We start from the raw sequence: 23,869 nt of genomic DNA on the forward strand, positions 1-23,869 counted from the left end.
TTATTTTATTGGAATGGCTGTCTGGACCTTTTTAAAAAAAAAAAAAGTTGCATTTTTAAAAAATGTTTATTTATTTATTTTGAGAGAGAGAAAGTGTGGCAGGGGTTGGGTGGAGAGAGAGAATGCCAAGCAGGCTCCATCCTCAGCATAGAGCCCGATGCAGGGCTTGATCCCACAACCGTGAAATCATGACCTGTGCACCTTGACAGGTTTTGGTAAAAAACATTTTTGACATAAGCCCTAGAAACAAATGACTGAAGATTATTAAAACATTTTGCTTGTAACTCACATTGATTTCAGTTTTTTTTTTCTCTCTACTAAATTAAAGGAGGACCTAAGTGAGTTTTCAGATCATCAAGAATAATTTTTGGAGGTAGAATACAATTTAAATTTTGGTATAAAATTCAAGAGAAGTTCAGAATATTAATGTATAGTAGTATAGTAAATATTCTTCTGTTCATGTATACTTATATGTGAAAATAATGTTTTTCAGTGTTTATAACAAAAATAGGAGTAGAATTGGTGCTGAGCACTCACTCTTGCAATATATAATATTCAGCAGTGGATACATGAAGTAATGAATCCTGTCATCCATCTGAATAAGAGATACCTCCCAATAAAATCTTTTTCATTTGTGATAATCACAATTTATAATATATTTGTGTTGCTTTAAGTATATACAGTAATTATTAACTCAATCCAAATTATATATATATAATATATAAATAGTATTGGTTTCAGAAGTAGAATTCTGTGATTTATCACTTACATACCCCACCCAGTGCTCATCATAACAAGTACCCTCCTTAATACCCATTACCCATCTAGCCCATTTCCCACCCATCTCTCTCCATCAACCTTCAGTTTGTTCTTTGTGACAAGAGTCTCTTGTGGTGGTTTGTTTCCCTTTCTTCTCTTTCTTCATCCCCTTCCCATATGTTCATCTTTTTTGTTTCTTAAATTCCATATGAGAGAAGTCGTATGATATTTGTCTTTTCTCTTGATTATTTTGCTTAGCATAATACATTCTAGCTCCATCCATGTGGTTACAAATGGCAAGATTTCATTCTTTTTGATGGCTGAGTAATATTCCTCTGTGTGTGTGTGTGTGTGTGTGTGTGTGTGTGTGTGTACACACCACATTTTCTTTATCCATTCATCAGTCAGTGGACATTTGGGCTATCTCTATAGTTTGGCTCTTGTTGATACAGACAAAATTATTTAATGCTTAGAGCTGTACAAAAAGGGTAATAGGAAATAATGTTTTCAAAATTTCAATTTATATACATCTTTTTGTTTCAGAGAATTTTAAAAGAATTTCAAGCATAAAAATGTTACACTAGAATAAAGTTTTTAGAGGATATGGAATTAAATACAAAGTCACAGAGGAAAGGGAATAATGTAAATTTCCACCTGCTTAAGAATGGTTTATTTATGTTTTAAAAAATATAATAGATACTGGTGATATCAGATCACCATGTTGATATGATTCCATGGAATGTTTCATAAACAGTGGTGTGACACGTATATTTTAATTTAATTTTGCTAATATTTTTAATAGGCTTGAAACTATTGATAAACTGAATGATGTTCTCAGTCTCTCTGAAAGTTATCTCCATTCTAGCCAGCTGGAAGGGAAAAGACATGGAAAAGCACATGTGAGAGGCTTTTCTGGACCAGACCTAGAAATAGGCATATAGCATCCATTCACCTCACTAGCTAAAATTGAGTTGCATGGCCTCATCTTAACAAGGGAGGCTAGGAAATATAATCAGCTATATGCCTAGGAAGCAGAAGAGACTCTGGATTTTGGTTAGCAGCACGCCGTCTGTAACATGATCGGCCATACATATATAGCATAATAGTGCTACATTAGTACAGGTAATTGACAGAAAACTGGGACCCTGAACAATAATGAAATTTTCCATGATGGAGGGACACTCTTCCATTCTGTGCTTTTCGTGGCTATTGGTATTTATTGAGTTGAGTGTGTACCCTCTGCTGGGGCTGTAGAAACTATAGAAGAGCTTACAGTGGTTGGAGAGACAAAATTGAATGCATGTAAAACAATAATGAGTAATGAAATAGGTGCTTAGTTGTGTGGTATAGACAAGATGGTTTGAAACTAAAGAAAGATAAATCCTGGTACTTCTTCATTTACCATTTACTCAGATACTTAATCAATATCTACTATGTCTTAGGGGCTGTGGTATGAAACACTAGAGAGCAATGAATATGCATAGAACCTAAAGCCTAAGGAGGTGGTGAGAGGGGCTATGATAGAAATGAATCAAATAATATAAAAACAGATAAAATTGCAAAACCATGAAAAGATTTATGATGGTATGAGATCCTGTATAAGGAGATTCAACCACAGATAGCTCAGGGATGCCTTCTCTAATCATCCTAAGATTTTTGTATGGGTATAAATTAGAGTGGATGTCAGCCACAAGTGTGAAGGTCTAGAGCTGAACTAGATTACTGTACATGTAGGATGGTAAGACAACTAATCTGATTGGCATTAGTAATGCTTTGGAGGGAATGGAGAGCATTTAAAGATAAGGTTAGATTATGGATGATTTTTAAAACAAAGCAAATTTAGGTTTAATTTTGTCATTAAATGGAGACCCATGGAATGTTTCTGAGTCGTAATGAGCTATAGTCAAAGTGTGAAAGTGAAATTTGCAAAAAAATTAGCAATGTCTCTGGTAGCAGATAGAGGCGAGTCATAAAGATGATTGAATTTGTTTTGCAAATATCCAGACAGGAAGTGATATGCGCAATGACAGTATCGAAAAGTTGAGGTAGAACTGTTTGGACACAGAGGTTTCAGAAGTTGATAGCTTTTGGCATGAAGCTCTTACATGTTTGAGTTGGGGATGATTATTTTTGTAAATGAGTACAATTTGAAGTGAAGGGTGTTTGTTTTCCTGATAAACTTTGACATAGATTGTTGTAAGAATAATAAGAGGTGGTGTTGAGGTGATTACAGGTTGTAGGCTCCATTGATTCTGTTGCCTGAAGTTTTATTTTGTCTATAGCTCCTCATACCAGTACCCATTAGCCAGGTTATGGAACAGAAGGAATAAATGACTGAGAATTTATTCTTTTTTCTGTTTTTTTCCCTGATGGTTTTGTTTTGTGCTTTTATAATTATGTTGATTGAGTACGAGTGGGGTCCTGTGACCATATTACTAAAACCTTTTTGTACTATACAAACTTAAAATTATATGTTAAAAACCTAAAAATATTAAAAAGTTAGGATATTATTAATTCCCATGTGTCCTTTACCCAACTTTAGAATTATCAGTTTTACCTTGTTTTTATCTATAACCTCCTCCCACATTTTTTTTAAGTAAATCATGTCATTTCATATAGATATTTCTTTATATATATAAAAGATAGGAACACTTTTTTAAACTTACCCACATTCCTTTGATGCTATTAAATACCTAGTTAATTCAGATATCCCTAATCATTATATTTTTTTATGCTGTGTTTGAAATTGGGATTCAGAAACGTTTGGGATTCAGATACGTCGTGCCCTTTAAAAAAACAAAAACAAAAAACAAAATTGGGTTGTGTACATCCTATAGCTTTTCATAGGCTGGTTGCATTCCTGTGGTGCTTTTTGGTTTCAAGAATTTCTGGAATGGAACCCAGATGGCTCTTGCATCTTAGACCTTACAATGTGTTTTGCAGATCTTTTCTCCCAGTCTGTGGCTTATCTTTTATACTCTTAACAGTATCTTTTGCAGAGCAGAAATTTTTAATATTAATGAAGTTTGACTTACCAGTTTTTTCTTTCATGGATCATGCTTCTGTTACTGTATCTAAAAAGTCATCACCAAACCCAAGGTAAATTAAATTTTCTCCTATGTTATCTTCCAGGAATTTTATTGTTTTGCTTCATAGTTTTATAGTTTTAGGTCTGAATCCATATGAGAGGTGTCTGTGTTTAGATTCACTTGTTTGCATGTGGATGTCCTATTCTAGCACCATTTGTTGAAAAAACTATTTCCATTGAATTATTTTTGCTCCTTTGTCAGAGATCAGTGGACTATATTTAAGTGAGTCTATTTTTGTACTCCTGTTTAATACATCACTTTTAGCCTTTGCCAATCTAATTAAAAGATCTCACATAGGTTTATATCTTTTATTAAAGTTTATTTACTTAGAGAGAGAGGGAGAGAGAGAGTGTGTGTGTGTGTGTGTGTGTGTGAGCAGGGGAGGGGCAGAGAGAGAGGGAGAGAAAGAATCCCAGCAGGCTCAATGCTGTCATCACAGAGCTTCATGCAGGGGTGGGGCTTGAACTCACAAGCCACAAACTGGTGAAATTGTGATCTGAGACAACATAGAGTGGGCCGCTTAACCAACTGAGCCACCTAGGTGCCCCTCACATAGATTTATATTTTTAAAAATTATTCATGTCTTTGTGTCTTCTGGACTCCTCTTCTGTGGACTCTGATGCCCATTGGGTGGTTTGTCTCTTTTTCCTTGTGAACTAAAAACTGAAAAAAGCCCATAGCATATTAAGGAAATCACTTGTTTGTTATTAATGTAGTTACAAACATTTTTCCTAGTTGGCTTTGTCTTGTTTCTGTTCCTCGCAGAAATATTGCTCATGAAATTAGTTAAAATATTGTAGTATCTTTATGAATTTTGAGTTTTTGAGCTATATCTAGTTAAGTCTTCCTTATTCCAATATTATAAAATGTGCATTCATTTTTAAAAGTTATTTGGCTGTATTTTACTTATTTTACATACAATATTCTTTTATTACACATTAAGTACAAGAACAGATAGACTTGTTCTTGTTCTTTAAACTTTATGAAATGGTTAAATTAATATTAGCCTCTGTATCATTTTTATCCTGACTGATTTTCATAGCCCATCTTGCAAAGCAGATATCTATTTGGGTAGGGTACACACACCATAAAATTTACTGTCTTAACCATTTTTAAGTGTACAGTTCGGTGGTATTGAGTGCATTCATCCTGGTGTCCAGCCATCCCCACCATTCATCTTCAGAACGCTATCTCTTGGAACACTGAAACCGTGTACCCATTACATAACAAGTTGCCATTCTTCCCTCCCACCAGCTCTTGGCCACCACCATTCTACTTTCTGTCTCTGAGATTTTGGCTACTCTAAGTACCTCATGTAAGCAGAATCATACAGTATTTGTCTTTTTGCTTTGCTTATTTCACTTAGCGTAATGTTTCTAAGGTTCACCAGTGGTGTAGCATATGTCAGAATTTTCTTCCATTTTAAGGCTAAATAACACTTTATTTTATGTGCATTCATCTGTTGATGGACACTTGGGTGGCTTCCACGTTTTAATTATCCTGCTATAAACATAGATGTATAAATATCTCTTGGAGACCCTGCTTTCAATTCCTTTGAGTGTATACCCAGAAGTGGAATTTCTGGATCACATGGCAATGCTGTGTTTAATTTTTTGAGGAAACATCATAGTACTTTCCACAACAATTGTACCATTTTACAATGTAATTAATGCACAAGGGTTCCAGTTTCTCCATATTCTTTTTTTAAATTTTTTTAGTATTTATTTATTTTTGAGAGAGAGAGACAGAGACAGAGTGCCAGTGGGGGAGGGACAGGGAGAGAGGGAGACACAGAATCTGAAAGCAGGCTCCAGGCTCTGAGCTGTCAACGCAGAGCCCAACGTGGGGCTTGAGCTCATGAGCTTCGAGGTCATGACCTGAGACAAAATAGGACACTTAACCAGCTGAGCCACCCAAGTGCCCCCTCCATATTCGCATTAACACTTTTATTTATTTAAAAATTTTTAAAAATGTTTATTTATTATTGAGAGACAGAGACAGAGCATGAGCTGGGGAGGGGCAGAGAGAGAGGGAGACACAGAATCCGAAGCAGGCTCCAGGCTCTGAGCTGTCAGCACAGAGCCCGACATAGGGCTCGAACTCACCGACCGAGAGATCATGACCTGAGCCGAAGTGGACGCTTAACCAACTGAGCCACCCAGGCGTCCCTCATCAACACTTTTTTTGATAGTACCTATCCTAATGGGTGTGAGGTAGTATCTCATTGTAGTTTTGATTTGCATTTCCATAACGATTAGTGATGTTCAAATATTTTTTCATGTATTTATTGGCCATTGTATGTCTTTAAAGAAATGTTTTTTCAAGTTCTTTGCCTATTTTTGAATCCATTTGCTTGTTTGAGTTTTAAAAGTTCTCTCTTTAGGGGCGCCTGGGTGGCACAGCCGGTTAAACATCTGACTCTTGATTTCAGCTCAGGTCATGATCTCACAGTTTGTGAGTTCAAGCCGCACATCAGGCTCTGTTGATGGCATGGAGCCTGCTTTGGATTTTGATTCTCCTTCTCTCTTCCCCTCATGTGCTTGTGAGCTCTCTCTCTTTCTCTCTCTCTCTCTCTCTCTCTCTCTCTCCAAATAAATAAATACACTTTCAAAACTTTTTTTTTTAAGTTCTTTGTTCTGGATCTTAATTCCTCATCAGCTATATGATTAGTGGGTATTTTCTCTCATTCTCTGAGTTGCTTTTTACTTTGTTGACAGTGTCTTTTGAAGCACAAAATTTAAATATTTCCCTGAAGGTCCAGTTTGTCTATTTTTTCTTTTATTTCCTCTGCTTTTAGTTTCATATTCAAGAAATCATTGCCAAATCCGATGTCATGAAGCATCACCATATGTTTTTCTCCTAAGAGGTTTTAGTATTACATCTTACATTTAGATCATGGATCTCTTTTGAGTTCATTTTTTTATATGTTGTTGGCAAAGGATCCTGGCAAAGGATCCAACTTCATTCTCTTGCGTGTAGATACCCAGTTTTCCTGACACCCTTTGTCTTTTCCATACTGAATGGCCTTGGCACCCTGGTCAGAAATCATTTGACCATATATGTGCAGGTTTATTTGTAGACTCTATTCTGTTCCATTGGTCTGTGTCTCTGGCTTTATGGCAGTATTGGTTTTGGTGTTTTCTTAAGGTTAAATCTTTGATCTATTTGAAACTTATTACACGGAACGAATTCTAGGGATCCAGTTCTTTTTCTTCAGACCGAATAGCTGATTCGTACCATTTACTGAATAGCTCATCATTCTCTGTTGATTTGAAATGCCAGCTTTCATCATGAACTGTTCTATATATAGGTTCTTTTCCTTCTCCAAATAATTTATTTCAAAATCATTTTTGTTATAATACCTAATTTAATAATTTGAAACTTGCTTTACAACATAATGTGTAAGATTCACCTATGTCATAATCTGTAGCTATAGTTAATTGTTCTGTAGTTTTTTTTTTCCTTTTTCCCCTTTTTGTTATTGAAGTAAATTAACATACAGTGTGATATTAATGTCAGGTGTACAATATAATGATAAAACAATTCTATACATTATTCAGTGCTTATCACAATAAGTGTGCCCTTAATCCTCTTTATTTCACACATCCCCCTACCTACCTCCCCTCTGGCAACCACCAATTTGTTCTCTGTATTCAAGAGTCTGCTTTTTGTTTGTCTCTTTTTTTCTTTGTTCATTTGTTTGTTATATAGGTTCTTTTATCTATTCTTTTGATTTTTAGTATTCTGCTCCTAGGCCAATCCCATGCTATTTTATTTACCCTATCTTGATAATGTTTTAATTTTTAGTAGGGTTGGCTTCTGATTTGTATAAGGCTGATGCTTATAGAGCAGGTTATCTAATTTTGCCTGTTATGGTCATTTAACCCTTTCCTTGAATGCTTCTGTAGATACTAATATATTTAAATTACTCATCCTTGTCACTGTAATTCATAACTGTAAATACACTTAAGGTGGCTTAATGTCTGTGAAAAAATAGCACAAGAATGCCTATGCCTATTTCATAATATTTCACCAGTCAGTAGAAGAGTGCTGAAAGTTCTGGTACTCATCCCAAGGTTTGACTCTGACATTAGTCATATAATACATACAATATTTATCTCTTCTTATCTTCTCATTTGTTTCTTAGCCTGGAAGCATTTTACAGCTTGCAAATTTGCTTCTTGGTGGGTTTATTTAATAACCTGAAGTTTGGGAATTAGGTTATTGTAAACATAGTTTTTCCATGGTGATAAACTCTGTAAACATTTCACCATAAATTTTTAAAAGCTGTATTAATATGGAACCCTACAAAGTCCTGATTTTAAACTATATTACAAAACTGTTATAATCAAAACAGTACGGTATTGTCATAAACACAGATACACAGATCAGTGGCACAGAGTAGGGAGCCCAGAAATAACCCACATGTATATGGTCAATTAATTTATGACCAAGGGGCCAAAAATATACAATGGGGGAAGGATGGTTTCTTTAGTAAATGGTGTTAGGAAAATTGGACAGCTACCTACAAAAGAATGAAACTGTATTATTATCTTATCATACACAAATATAAACTCAAAATAGATCAAAGACTTGAACATAAGACCTAAAACCATATAATTCCTAGAAGAAAATAATAAGGGTCTTTGACATCAGTCTTGGCAGTGATTTTTTTGGATTTGACAACAAAAGCAAAGGCAACAAAAGCAAAAATAAGTAAGTGTGACTATATCAAACATAAAAGCTTCTGCACAGCAAAGAACACCATCAACAAAAGGGGAAAGCGACCTATGGAATGGGAGAAAATATTTGCACGGTATATATTTGAAAGGAGTGATATTGAAAATATATAAAGAACTCCTAGAACTCAACTGAGAACCAAACAGTCCAATTAAAAAATGGGCAGAGGAGCTGAATAGACATTTTTCCAAAGAAGACATACAAATAGCCAGCCAGCACATGAAAAGGTGCTCACCATCACCTGGGAAATGCAAATCAAAACCACAGTGAGATACCACCTCACACCCGTTAGAATGGCTGTTAGCAAAGACAAGAAACAAGCGTCAGGGGAACGCTGGTGCACTGTTGGTGGGAATGTAAACTGGTGCAGCCACCCTGGAAAACAGTGTGGAGCCCCCCCACCCCCCACGAAATTAAAAATAAAACTACCATACAATCCAACAATTATATTTCTGGATATTTACCTGAAGGAAATAAGATCACCATCTTGAAAAGATGTCTGTACTCTAATGTTTATTGCAGCATTATTTACAATAGCCAGGACATGAAAACAACCTAAGTGTCTTTTGACAGATGGATGGATAACGAAGATGTGGTATATCTTATATATAATGAATGGACTAGTATTCAGCCATAAAAAAAAGAATAAAATCCTGCCATTTGCCACAACATGGAAGGACCTTGAAGGAATTATGCTAAATGAAGTAAGTCAGATACAGAAAGACAAATAACTGTGATCTCACTTATATGTGGAATCTTAAAAAAGAAAAAGAAAAAGGAACTCATAGATGCAGAGAACAGACTGGTGTTTGCTGTGAGGTGGGGGTGGTGGTGGTGGGTAAAATGGGTGAAGGTGATCAAAATGTGCAAAGTTCCAGTTAGTTTTCTAAGTTCTGGGAATGTAATGTACAGCATAACTTTAGTTAACAATAGTGTATATTTCAAAGTTGCTAAGAGAGTAGATCTCAAAAAGTAGATCCCCAAACTTCTCATCACAAGAAAAATCTCATTATGTTCAGTAATGAATGTTAACTTATTGTGGTAATCAATTTGCAATATATACATATATGAAGTTATTATTCTTTATACCTAAAACTAATACAGTGTTATGTCAATTATATTTCAATAAAAAAGAAAAGAAAAACATAAGTTCTTTCCTCTTACAAAATTATGCTGAACTTAGCTGCCATTTACCTAGATTCAAAATGAGTCTCAAGTCATATTCTATGTAGAAATACATACAGATTGCTACTTTAAGAGATTTCACAAATATTTATGGTGCAAGTTGCTTAGGATTTAGTATGTCTGTTCTAACATTTTATATTACAGCTTTTGTGATACTTTCCTTATTTGTACTATTTCCTAAGCTATCTCTATTTACAGATTAATATCATAATTATGTGTTTAAAAATAAATGTCTTTGGACATTATTTTCCAGTTAGCAAATGGCAAAAGTCTTTGCTTAATTCAAGTTTACCTATAAGGAAAGGAATAAAACACTCTTCCAGTTCTGCAAATGAGGACTCTTATTCTATCTGGTAAAGCTGGAGAGATAAAGAGGGAGGGAGGAGGGAGGGACAGAGGGGGAGAAAGAAAAAGAAACAGACTCAACCAGTACTCTTAAAACAATGAGTTTGTGGGGTGTCTTTACATGATACTGTCTGTCTTTCTCTTGGCACCAATATATGAAAGAAAGAAAGAAAGAAAGAAAGAAAGAAAGAAAGAAAGAAAGAAAGAAAGAAAGAGGAAAGGGGAAAGGAAAAGAAAGGAAAGGAAAGGGGAAAGGAAAGGAAAGGAAAGGAAAAAGGAAAGGAAAAAGGAAAGGAAAGGAATAAAAGAAAAATTTCCCCTCCAAATGCTACTGTTAAATAAGTTTGAGAAGCACCCTATACCATACCCATCTAGGAACTTTATAGTGGTCATTAGCATAGTAAGGACTCTGAGAAGGCTTTTGTTTAACATTGTTTACTTTAGGGTTTCATAAATTAATTTGACAAAGTAGACTGTTTCATGTAATAACTAATCCTGAAGAGCTAATGTTCAGTGAAACAAACACACTTTAGTAAACACTACCTAGTTAGCATTAAGGAAAATATTGTTATGATTTTGCATTAGATTAAACAAAGGCCATCTTAACATCTGTTTGAAACAGTATGATTTGTGCAGGTGTTTCGAAATGCTATACAGATTTCATTTAGTGGTAATGTTCTCCCTTGTACAAAAGAGAAACAAAGATATAAAAGCATTAGGTTTGCTTGCCAAAATACACACAAGACTGAGACTAACTGGAACCAAAGCCCATATGTCCAAACAATGATTTCTAAGCAGTATTTACAAACAGAACCAAATATGGAACTCTGCAAACTCATTGTTTTAGAGTATTGGTTGAGTCTGTTTCTTTCTCTTTCTTTCTCCCCCTCTGTCCCTCCCTCTCTCCCTCTTTATCTCTCCAGCTTTACCAGATAGAATAAGAGTCCTCATTTGCAGAACTGGAAGAGTGTTTTATTCCTTTCCTTATAGGTAAACTTGAATTAAGCAAAGACTTTTGCCATTTGCTAATTGGAAAATAACGTTCAAAGACATTTATTTTTAAACACATAATTATGATATTAATCTGTAAATAGAGATAGCTTAGGAAATAGTACAAATAAGGAAATCTTTCAAGTCCATGTATTTTAGGGCAGCCCCTTAATACCTGTTAAATGTTGCTATCTGAATTTAAATTAAGATAGCTGGTTTTTAACCCAGCTGTCAAGAATGTTAATCAGGAAATAGAGATACTGAGGATTCTTATTGAATGCACATTAGCTGTTTTTCTGGTAATGTTGTATGTTCAGAGGGGCATTCACACGGAGTTTCTCAGACCACTGTACTTAAAGGAAGGGACTAACTTGTAAATCCTCAAAGAAGTTAGTTGTATTCCAGTGCTTCTGGCTTTTGCAAAAATAGTAACTGTTGTATGTTACCAAGTATTTCAGGTGTTCAGAAAATGCAATTTAATCAGAGTTTGTCAAGAGTTAGGGTTGGGGAGGAGGGTGTGACTATGAAGGGTAGTGCAAGAGAGTTTCTTTGTCATGATGGAACAATTTTGTATCTTGATGGTAATGTTGATTACATAAGTCTATACAGTCTTTAGCATACATCCTCCAAAAATGCATATAAAAACTGGGAAATCCAAAATAAGTTCTGTTCTGTAGTTAATGGTATTGTACCAATTTTCTGGTACATTTTGATAATGTTCTATGATTATGGAAGATGTTAGCCTATTGGGGAAAGTATGGGAATTCTGTATTCATTTTGTAACTTCTTGTGAGTCTGAAATTGTCTTAAAAACATTTTAAAAATGTGTTTATACTTCTATTCAGCATACTGAATAAAAAAGAGTTTCAAAGTTTCTTAGAGGCAAATATGCAACTTTAGTTCTTAACAGTTCTTGAGGACTGGATACTATTTAGTTTTGTTAAGTCATTTAATAACTGTTGATTAAGCATGTAAAGTTGGAGGCATTATGATGTCTTACTTAAAAGAATGGCCCTTGGACTTGGGTCTGGTTCAAATCCTGGCTCTGCTACTTTGTATTAGCTCTATGACCTTGGGGAAATTTCTTAATCTCTCTGAGCTTCAGTTTTTCCCTTCTGTAATGGGCATAATGATGATACAAATAGCAGCTCACGTTTATTGAGCATTATAATATATGATGTTATCAGCACTTCATATGATTTAACTCATTTAATCCTTGGAGCAATCCTATAAGAAAGGTATTATTTTCAGATGAGGAAACTTAGGCACAGAGAAGTTCAGTTACTTGCATAAGGTCACACAACAAAGGAGTGTGACCTTGATTAAAACCCAAGTAGTTGGTATTTTATATTTGGCTATACAGAACTAGCTTGTTGGAGACCAACTGTCTCGCTAAAAACAACTAAAAAGCAGGGGAAAAAATATTTTAAAAATCTGTTTGAAGTAACATTCATGAAATAAAGGGAAACCTAGTGAAGTCAGCCTCATGTTCACTATGACACTTCTTAGATCATTTGCTGATTTGTAAGTTGTGGCTGAGAGACTGAAGTGATGAACAGAAAGTGGCTACAGAGAGATTAAGGAGCTGAGCGGATCTGTCAGTCTTCTGGATCTCATGAACAAAAATTTGGTTTCAGGCCCACCAAGGAGGTGGAAGCCTGTAAACACCACATTCCTAGTTGGGACCATTGATATAATATATAGGGGAAGAATGAACCAGAAATAGACCAGGCCTATGGAAGATTGAAGCTGTGCTTCAAACTGCTCAATTTGTGATTGGTTTAGGATGATCTGCCCCTACTTTTAACTGCGTGCCAGAAGCTGAAGTGAATTATCCCTGGAGGAATATAACATCATTCAGAGTCTCAAAGTATGTCTTTAATTTTTTGTAAACAATGTCTGGCATTGAATCAGAAATCATCAGGTCACCAGGCAACCAGACCAAATTATTCAAAACCAAGAAATATAGATAATGGAGTTATCAGACTCAGACTTTTAAAATAACTAAGATTAATATATTCAGAAATGTAACAAGATGAAGAATTTCAGCAGAAAGAAACTGTAAGAAGGAATCTGATGAACCTGAAACTCATGGAACATAGTGTGCCCAGTATGCCTCAATTAAAAAAAAGGAATCAGGTGAATATTTTCAAATCGAAAACATAAAACTGAGATTAAGAATTTAGTAGATGAGGAGTACTGGGTGGCTCAGTTGGTTAAGCGTCCTACTTCGGCTCAGGTCATGATCTCTTGGTCTGTGAGTTCGAGCCCTGTGTCAGGCTTTGTGCTGACAGCTTGGAGCTTGGAACCTGCTTCAGATTCTGTGTCTCCCTCTCTCTCGCTGCCCCTCCCCAGCTCGTGCTCTGTCTCTGTCTCTCTCAAAAATAAATAAATATTAAAAAAAAAGAATTTAGTAGATGAGTTTATCAACAAATGAGATACAAATAACTGGACATTTTTTGAGAAACAAAATGGAAAGAATTCCTCATCAGCAGACCCACACTTAAGGAAATCCTCAAGTGCGCTCTTTAGGCAGAAGGAAAATCATTCGTACTTTGAAGCAGGATGATATAGAAAGGGTAAATTTGTGAGTATATGTAAATTAATGCCTTGTGGAGTTAAAATTATTATATATAGAGGGGCGCCTGGGTGGCTCAGTTGATTAAGCGTCCGACTTCAGCTCAGGTCATGATCTCACGGTTTCTGGGTTCGAGCCCTGTGTTGGGCTCTGTGCTGTCAGCGTGGATCCTGGAGCCTGTTATAGATTCTGTCTCCCTCTCTCTCCGTCCCTCCCCTGCTCATGCTCTGCCTCTCTCTCTCTCAAAAATAAACATTAAAAATTTTTTTTTCAATTATTATATGTAGAATTAAAATACTTAACAGTAAGTAAATGGTATTCGTGTTTAGTGGTTCTTTTCATTTCCTGGGTGATGTTTAAAGTACTGATTTAATTCCTACATTGTCCATTGTAATCTCTAGGGTCACCATTAAAAGATTAGCAACATAATGCATAAATAAAAAGCTAATACAGGGAGGGGGAATGGAATAATAACACAAAAGAAGGTAAGAAAGAGAAAAAAGAATGGAAGTGAACAGGTGGTTCAAATAGAAAACAGTACAACAGTGGATTTAAATGCAGATCTTTAAGTAGGTCTGTTAGATGTAAACAGACATAAACGATTTAAATTTACAGTCAGATCTGATTTTTGTTTTGAAGACCCAATTCTATACATCTTGTAAGAGTTGTAGCTTGAAGCTTAGGATGCAGAAAAGTTGAAAGAGTTGGAAAAAGGCATGCTATGCAAATGTACCCAAACTAGGCTCTGTCCTGGGCTACACTATACCTAGCCCATAATATGGCTGCTAGATTTAAAACAGCTCATCTTAGAGTATTAAAAGCACTATTCTTTATTCATATTAAGTATCTAATAAATCTATGCTTGAGGCACCTTAAGATAGTATTTTTTTTCCCATTTTGAGCTGATACGTGTCTCTTGCATCATTGTACATACTTGTCTCGTGCTTGCTTGATTTTTCAGTAGCTTCCATATGTACACATTTTATCCCTTTTCTTAAGCTTTATATTTTCATTTAACCGAATGACGGTTGTGGCTCTTGTCTCTTATCTTTATTTTAGATCTGCTTTGTGGTACCGCTGCCCAGTGATAATGTGTGACTCGTTTTATGAAGTAATCTCCTTTGACTATTGCCTGTAGAGTTTCCATGCTAAATGAATTCCTCCATCTCTCTCTCTCTCTCTCTCTCTCTCTCTCTCTCTCTCTCTCTCTCTCTCTCTCTCTCTTTTCTAGGCTTTTATGAAAATGTTCAAATTCTTAAGAATTATTCTTTCATAAATTATTATCTGCATAATATAGATTTCCAACATCAGTGAATGGTCTTTTAGCATGAGGGCTCTTTGACAAATAGGTGGGGATATAATTATAAAATAACACGATAGAACTGGTTGAGAATCTGGCCTAGACCTTTATAGGACAATCTGTTGTATGTTGATTAAACACCAACTGAAGACATCTTGAGAGACTTTTATTCTGTTCTGCCTCTGATGTTTCATTTAGCTTTTTGGGAAGTCACATTGCTGTTTATCAGAATGAAGGAAAGGATTAAAATGATTATATTGACTCAAGTTTGAATCTCCCAAAATTAGTTTTGTTAGACAACCAAAATTGGGGTAGTTTTAGAATGAATTTGACCCCTTACCCATATGTTAGTGGCTACATTTGTATCTGCAGATACAGTTGAATTGACTGGACTTAATGAGGGTATAAGATGGGCTTTTCTTTTGGGTTTCTTCTTTAGAACATGTGAAAATGAAATTTGTCATAGTTAATTTGGTGGGTAGCAATAAATAAAGCCAAGTGTCTGCATCCTCTTTTCTCGATATTGAATATGAAGCTAAATTCTTGGGGTTTAAAATAATTCTTTTCTTATAAATATTAACAAAACTGAGTAAGTTCTTGTAATTTAAGTAATGATTTCTTCATAGCAAGTCACCTGACCTGGATTCTCAAGGAAGTAACTACTAGAGATGGAAGGTAGAACTCGCCGATTTTGGTTTCACTCCTGTATTCATTACTATTCTTTCCATTTCTCTTTGAACAGGTTGTTCCTTTCAACAGCTTTTGATGAAATACAGGAACATACTTTTTTACCTGAGCAATTGTCATAAGTTAAAAGAGTAGGGAAGTTAAATCCCAGATTAACGATAGCCGTGTTGTATTGTTTAATAGGCAGTGAAATCAGCTGTGCAGACCATCACTGTTGGAGGCGTGAGCACATCACAGTTTAAGACAATTATTCCTCTGGCAACTGCTCCCAATGTCCAGCAGATTCAAGTGCCTGGAAGCAAGTTTCATTATGTCCGACTTGTTACTGCCACAACAGCCAGTAGCTCCACCCAGCCAGTTAGTCAGAATCCCAGTACAAACACTCAACCTCTCCAGCAAGGTTAGTAACCATTTTTTTTTTTAAATTTTTTTTTTTTTTCAACGTTTATTTATTTTTGGGACAGAGAGAGACAGGGCATGAACGGGGAAGGGGCAGAGAGAGAGGGAGACACAGAATCGGAAACAGGCTCCAGGCTCCGAGCCATCAGCCCAGAGCCCGACGCGGGGCTCGAACTCACGGACCGCGAGATCGTGACCTGGCTGAAGTCGGACGCTTAACCGACTGCGCCACCCAGGCGCCCCAGTAACCATTTTTTAAAAACAGTCATTAATTCTTTGAACATTATTAAAGAACATTGGTCCTTTTCTCACTGAAAGCCTGATTAAGTATGGCATTTCAGCCGACAGTATGAGTTCAGCAACTGTTGCAGAAAGCCGCAAAATAGAATCATAGTTGTATATAAATATAGTATTTCACTCTGCTAGAAGTTGGTACACAGTGTACTATACTACCAGACACTCAGAATTATTTATCAGTTTGTGCGTAGCCATTATGTTGCTGGTTTGTAAGCCTACCGTCTACGTTAGTGGGACAAATTTAGATGAAACCAAATTATTTATCTTGTTTTCTAAACTGTGAAGCTGTTTGATAGGGTTTGGGTCAATTGAAATGACTAGTAGGCAAGGTATAAATGATAAATAACAATTTTGCACCACTTTCATCCTTTACTTTGAATCTGTAGTTGCTAATAAAAAGCACTTAACAATGTTCTGTTATTTTGCTCAGTTGTACTTTTGGAGGATATGCCTGTTTGTAGTCCTTCCATTTTCTGTTTGTGTTTAACCCTTCCTACCACCCGATACCTATACATAGACTCACACACAGAACCGCTCTCCATATTTATCTACTTGTTAAAAATTGAATGGTATGAAAGGCTCAGGACAGTTTATGATTTAGGGCCTGATTTTTGGTCTTGGAAGACTGCTGCGTATCCCTTCAATGTCACAAAGCAGATGATGGCAAGTAAATGACTTATTATTTACTGGATGTAAATAGCAGAATTAAAGATCACTTGTTTCCTCTTTCATTTTGATTAAGGGATCAGAGGGTTGGAGCAACATATTGCCGATAGCTAGTTCACTAAGGGAAACTGTGGAAGAAAAATCCTATCTATTTTTTAAATTACTGATGGGAGAAAATAGAGGATATGTGAAGGAAACAGTATTTTAGTTTGTATTCTATTAAAATTAGACCTATCAAGTAGTTTTATTTTCTAATCCCTCTTTAAGCTGATTTTAGAAGAAAATCTTTTATTACAGCATTCTTAATGAAAGGAAAATGACACTTGCATATTGCTGACTAAGGGAGTCAAGTTTTATATTCTCTCAGTACTTAAACTTAGCAGGGTACTAAAAGAGGTGCTGCAAGTCCAGTGTACCTGGATAATCCCAACGATATGAAGCAATCGTGAGATACAGTTGTTATATTTTATGTGTGTGTTTGTATGTGTACTATATGCTGAGATCCATTTCCAATGTGATGTTAACACTAATTTTAGTCAATAATAAGCCTTTGGTATAAGTAGAAAAGAAGCTAAAGATCCAGGAAGAGTACATGAATAGGTTGGATACTGCATAATTCTAATTACTGGTACTTCCTTTTCTAAGTTTTTATCTACCTTTCTGCCTCTCTCTACTTAGGCTCTTTGCCTCCTGGAAACCCACCCCGCCTCCCCACACACACCTTTTTCTATTTCTCTGCTTCTTTCTTTTTTTGCCTTATACCTTCAACTTTCCCTCCCTGCCCTCCCCTTTACCTTTCCAGCTCCTTCAGTTATTCCTGTATATACCCTTTTCGGGCCTGCTCACATACACAACCACCCATGCAATTTCCCTTATGCCCACCCATATTTTTCTTTTTTTGTTTTCCTATCCCATAAGAGACCTAGGTATATATAATATATATTATTTTGCAGGAATAATGAATTAAATTTATAATTTTTATTAGAGATACATGAAAACTAGTTGCTCTCGTTCATGAATGTACTAATATGTCTTTATAAGGGCTTAATTTCCAGTGAGGGATTTCCTTATGCCAAAGGGGGTTAGGGTCATCTTGTACATTTCCCACCAAAGCCAGTATTCAAAGGTTCTACCATGTTAACTGCTGGTTGGATAGCAGGCCACACACTAGAAAGATCCAGAAGACTTCATGGTTAATCTCTTTGGAATGTAATCTACCATCTTGGTGAAAGTCAATTTAAGAAATTAAAAAGCCTTAAACACTTGCACGTATGGTTTCTAAAAGTTGGAATGAGGCTATTCTAACAAGATTGTTCAGAATTTCTGTTAAAGACTAAAAAAGAAAAGATTATTCCAGTTTCTGTGAAAATGGCAGTAATAGTAATGTGGGACTGTGCTCAAAAGTTGAGGGGGAGGAGAACTAGAGACTGGTGATGTAGTTATATAACATTGATATGTCCCCCTTTCCCTAGGTAATTTGTAATGTTCTCTTTTCTGGCCATTTCATTTTTTATTGTCTTCATTTCCCAGGTTTTAGTGAAAACTCAGCATGCAGATGCAAAGCTAACGTAAGCCTAGAGTTCCCAAATTTTCTAGTTCTGTGTGCGTGCGCGCGCGCACGGACACACACACACACACACACACACACACACAGAGACAGTTAACCCTTTCTTTATTATCCAAATAAAAATCATCTGCATCTGTCATTTGATGTGACTGAAGGCAGGCCACACGCTCCTTCCCTTTGTTTCAGAGACCACCAGGAAATTCTTACCTTCTCTGGTTGTTGGAGTCACTTCAGAATCACTGCTGTATGTGTTCATGGAACAATGGCCAGCATCTCTTCTCCAAGGAGCAAGTGGAGTAGGGAGTCTGTTCTTCTGTGTTCCAAGCAGGATTTCAGTCTTATAATTTCCTTTAATTCTTTTTAGTACTGCTGAGATCAGTCTGTAGTGGTTAGTATAACTTAACCAAATAAAACTGATGTAACTGAAGAGACTCAGAATAGGAAGTAAGTTCAAATTAGGTATCCGATGTCACTGCTTCTATAATTCATGGTCATGTACTCTTTTTGTATGACAACTTTATTGAGATAGAATTTGTGTTGACTATAGCATCCACCCTTGTTAAGCATACAGTGTAGTGGTTTTTAGTGTATTGAGAGAGATGCAGTCATCACCACTGATCAAACACTTTCTGGAGGTCCCCCACTTACCCTACCCTTTCCCTTTGTCCCCTTGCTTGCAGGGGCCTGCTCTCTTTAGGTCAGAGAACTGTCTAATGTTCTTCCGGGACTCTCAGCCTTCTGTCTTCAGCCATCAGCCCTCCCAGCCTTTTTATCTAAGGAAATGTGTTCTTTTTCTTTTGTTGTTAGATCCCATTATCTCAAGCTCTCTCTTTCAGACCAGGCTCTAGGCCTTTTTGCATAAATAAAACCTAACGGGCTATCCTTCCTATCTTCTTCAATCCCTTTTTTAGACTGTGGAAATGGCAGTAAGCAATTTGAAAGGTTGTCCTTCTTTTGGTCCAAACATACAGGTCTAGTGCCAGCCTCTCTCGTCCATTTCATCATAGTTTGTCTCTATGTCAGGGTTCATCTTCCCTTCAAATCATCTCACCCTTGAGGTTTTCCATCTGGTTGCTGTCCTTTTTCTGGCCACTTGGAAGCTTCACACTGACTTACATTTTCTTCCCTAATAACGTGCAATTTCTGCCCTCTCTTGGGTGGTTCCTTTCACTTTCACCTTCTCTTTTGCAGTTGCTCTCTCCTGTCCGTCCCCAGCTGTGTCATCCCAAGTAGACCCTCAGTTTGTGCACTCTTCTAACTTTCCTTGTTTTGTGGAACTCCATTCTGTTTTATACACTGTGGCCAAATACAGTTTCTTTTTGTGCTATTCCAAGTAATATTTCTGTACTTCAAAATCCTCAGACGGGGCGCCTGGGTGGCTCAGTCGGTTAAGCGTCCGACTTCGGCTCAGGTCACGATCTTGCGGTCCGTGAGTTCGAGCCCCGCGTCGGGCTCTGGGCTGATGGCTCAGAGCCTGCAGCCTGCTTCCGATTCTGTGTCTCCCTCTCTCTCTGCCTCTCCCCTGTTCATGCTCTGTCTTTCTCTGTCTCAAAAATAAATAAATAAATAAATAACAAACAAACAAACAAACAAACAAAATCCTCAGAAACTTCTCATCGCCTACTGAATTAAAAATGCAGATTAAATATGTAGATTTCTACCCTAACGTTAAAGACCCGTGCTTGCCTACTTTAACCCTAGGTTCCAACCAGACTGGTCTGTTCACTAACATTTTGTGAAATGCTTTGCTGCTTCCCAGCATCAGGCCTCCACTGCTCATGCTTCTACCTCTTCATGGAATGTCCTGCTCCAATTTGTGTGCCCTCTCTGCAACCTGACCATTGATCACGACCCACCTCAGACACAATGCCTGTCATGCATTCTTTCAGTATTCCATATCCTCTGCCAGTCAGACATACATTCTGTCTCCCTCGGACTCTGCAGCACTTTCTCTTTTTTAATCATGTTTATTTTATTTGGTATATGTCTCATCTGCTCTACTGGAGTGTAACCTCTTTGAGCAAGTGTCTTTATACTTTAGTTTCCCCGGAACACTGTCTACAATGCCATTTATAGAGTAATGTTGGTTGTAATAACAATAATCACATTTATTGAGCAACTAACATTTATTGAGCACTTACTATTTGTTGGACACTGTTCTAATAAATGTTCATAGATTAACATATTTAATCTTTATACTCTGTAACGGAGGTACTATCCCCATGTTGTAGATGGAGTACAGGCAAAGAGAGTTAGAAAGCAGCAGAATTGGGATTTGAACCCCCAAGGGTGTTACGACTTAAGAGACCATCTTCTTAACCTTCATGCTGTGCTGCCTTTTAGTAGGTACTCTGTAAATAATGTATTATACTATAAAAATGATACCTTCTCTGGTTTCGGTACAAACATGGCAATTAGAATACAGAACAGCATTGTGACTCAAGCTCCTGAATGGCAGTTTTTAAAAATTTATACAACATTTCATGTGACTGGCTTTACTAGGGAATGTTTAAATCACCTGAGTACAGATTGAAGTATTTTCAGTAGACTGTCTTGAATGACGAACATTCCCTTAGCAGGCGGATAGACTGGAGCTCCCTGAGATATGCAGTCCTTGGTAGATGGGCTAAGGAATTTTGAAAAGGTAACTATCTTGATTAAAGAGTGCTCTAGACAGGAAATAAATGAAATTCTTTAAGCTCTTTTATCAGGATATCTTGAGAGAACTAAGTGTCTTAAATGTTTCAAGCACTATTTTCTGAAAATAAATTGTCCTTCCTCCCCTTTTTCTCAAAAGCAAAGCCAGTGGTTGTTAATACCACTCCCGTGCGGATGTCAGTTCCTCTTGTCTCCGCGCAGACTGTCAAACAGGTGAGTGTCACAGAACTTGTTTTCCCAGTCTCTCCCAAACAGACAATTCAGTTTTACAACTGAAAGTTAAGATTCATGTACAAGAGATATATGCTGAATGGAGAGGCTGTAAAATTTACTTCTGTAAATTCCTCTTTTTTTAAGGTTGTTCCCAAACCGATCAATCCCACTTCACAAATAGTTACCACCAGCCAGCCACAGCAGCGGCTCATCATGCCTGCCACACCACTGCCACAGATCCAGCCAAACCTCACTAACCTGCCACCAGGCACTGTGCTGGCTCCGGCTCCGGGGACAGGGAATGTGGGCTACGCAGTGCTTCCAGCTCAGTATGTTACTCAGGTATGAGAAAACAATGGAGTCGTCGCATTTCAGAAAGGATGATTTGGTCTAAGATGTGCAGTCCTATCACGTTCTGAAACTACTCAAAAACATCTTACTCAGTATGAAAATGGCTCTTTCTAAAATCTTAAGATGCTAACAAAAACTTCTGAATTTATTTATGTATCTCTAGCGTTTAGAAATGGCACAAGTCACATATGCAAGTCAGACACTTAGGGACTGAGAGCAGCTTAGGAAGAGGGCAAGACTATGTAGATCGAAGAGAAGTTGAAGTTGGTGGAGTCCAAGTGCATTTAGAGAACACTGCCACTGTAATCCATCTCTTCCTCACATATGAGTAGGATGCCACTGACTTGCTCCTGGAAAGTAGACTGTGAGATACATTTCTAGGTGACTCATCTTTAGTGACCTGTCCAGATACTCTCATCTGGTCATCCTTAGAGTTAAAACCATGTATTATCTAACTGGCTGGTGAGGGTTAGGAGTGCTGCTTCTAAAGCAGATAGAAGTTTTCTTTTTCACGTAAGAATCCAGCAAATTAGCACCATGTTCTAAGCTGTTGAGTTGATCTACACAGATTATAAGAGAGAGAAAAGAAACCTGTGTACTTTAATGAAATGTACTATGGAGTATGCTAATGTGACCGCTGATTAGAAAATGAATGTCTAGTATTTTTGTCTCCAGCATCTCTTCTCTTGTATAGAAATCAATGTAAAATAGAAACTTATTGCTCACGTAACTTCTCATTCCCTATAACTTATAATGTGATGAATGATCAGTATAGTGCCTATTTTATTTACAAGTAGACACTTGCGTTTTTCTAGCCAATACAAATTAATACTTAATATTTTTGAGTCATTCATCCAGAATTTCTTAATCCTGATATGCTTACTCCTCTATGAAAAGTTTCTTGTATTTGTACCATGTAGTACTTTAAAATGTTCACGTTGTTTTCACCTCTGGTATTAGTTTGGGCCTTTAGAAGAGCTCCATGAAGTAGTGTGTATGAAATTCTCCATACTGTTTTTCCTGTTTTAGTGGATGAATTTGTGTTCCTTATTGATCATTATATCTGAGAGTATTGTGCATTTTTGTAAATATGGTCTAAAACTACCTTTCTTTCTATGTAGCTACAGCAGTCTTCATATGTGTCTATAGCAAGCAACTCAAACTTCACCGGAACACCTGGTATCCAGACCCAGGCAAGGCTTCCATTCAATGGGTGAGTCTTTTGAAAATATGTAAGTGAAGTTGTTGGATCAGGTTAAATGCAACATTAAATATATATATTTCAAAACATCATAAGATATTTTTTCCTCAAAGCCATGTGAGCACGCCTCTATAGAACTTTTTATTTTGAGATGCTTTAAACAGAAAAGTTACAGGAGGAGAGAATTCCCAAATGTCTTTTACTCAGATTCATCAGTTTTGCCTCATATTCTCTGTCTCTTTCTTTTCTCTCTCTCATCCTGAATATGTTTTTAAAAATGAGATTAACTAGTTTTCAAATTGTTTATGTTAGGTCCTTTCCTTTTTTGTTGTTGTTATTAATCTGTTTTTTAATCTGTGAATTGCTTCCTTTGCAATATTGGTTTAGAAACGGTGCTTAGTTAATTGCATGGGACCAGTCCACCTCTCTCCACCTCCAACCCCGTATCCCCCTTTCCCCTCATTGCTTTTATAATTGAATCCCAAAAGTTTTGAGCAGATTTCAGCTCTAGTTCTCTCAGAAGGAGAGTTTTTTTGTGGAGTGTTCTTTAGAAGCTATTCATAACCTCCTTCTTAAAAATTCCCTGTCTTGACTCTACAACTTGCTTTTGAATTTGATGTGAAGGGACAACATAGAGATGGATTATTAGAGATGGGTACATTTGTTAAAGCTTTATTTTAGGAGGAATTTGCAGAGACATTTCCAATTTGCAATAGTTATCTTTAATTGATTAAAATCTGTATCTTTTTTTTTGTATCTGTATAGCATAATACCATCAGAGTCTGCCAGTCGGCCCAGGAAGCCCTGTAATTGTACAAAATCGCTGTGTTTGAAATTGTAAGTC

At 36.6% G+C, this 23,869-nt stretch overlaps 1 protein-coding gene across 6 annotated transcripts in view; it reads left to right on the forward strand.

Annotated features, from left to right (window-relative positions):
- Positions 1–23,869, forward strand: part of LIN54 (lin-54 DREAM MuvB core complex component) — a 72,996-nt gene that overhangs the window by 38,123 nt on the left and 11,004 nt on the right. For 4 of the 6 annotated variants that reach the window (XM_043572301.1, XM_043572297.1, XM_043572296.1 and 1 more), the window contains exons 5-9: positions 15,857–16,073; positions 21,400–21,473; positions 21,618–21,815; positions 22,946–23,037; positions 23,791–23,862. In XM_043572301.1, coding sequence (XP_043428236.1) covers positions 15,857–16,073; positions 21,400–21,473; positions 21,618–21,815; positions 22,946–23,037; positions 23,791–23,862 — 653 coding nt within the window. The remainder of the gene's footprint in view (positions 1–15,856; positions 16,074–21,399; positions 21,474–21,617; positions 21,816–22,945; positions 23,038–23,790; positions 23,863–23,869) is intronic. The other 2 variants (XM_043572299.1, XM_043572298.1) reach the window with 1 other exon arrangement.

The sequence above is a fragment of the Prionailurus bengalensis genome, chromosome B1 (genome assembly GCF_016509475.1).
Source record: "Prionailurus bengalensis isolate Pbe53 chromosome B1, Fcat_Pben_1.1_paternal_pri, whole genome shotgun sequence".
Lineage (NCBI taxonomy): Eukaryota > Metazoa > Chordata > Mammalia > Carnivora > Felidae > Prionailurus > Prionailurus bengalensis.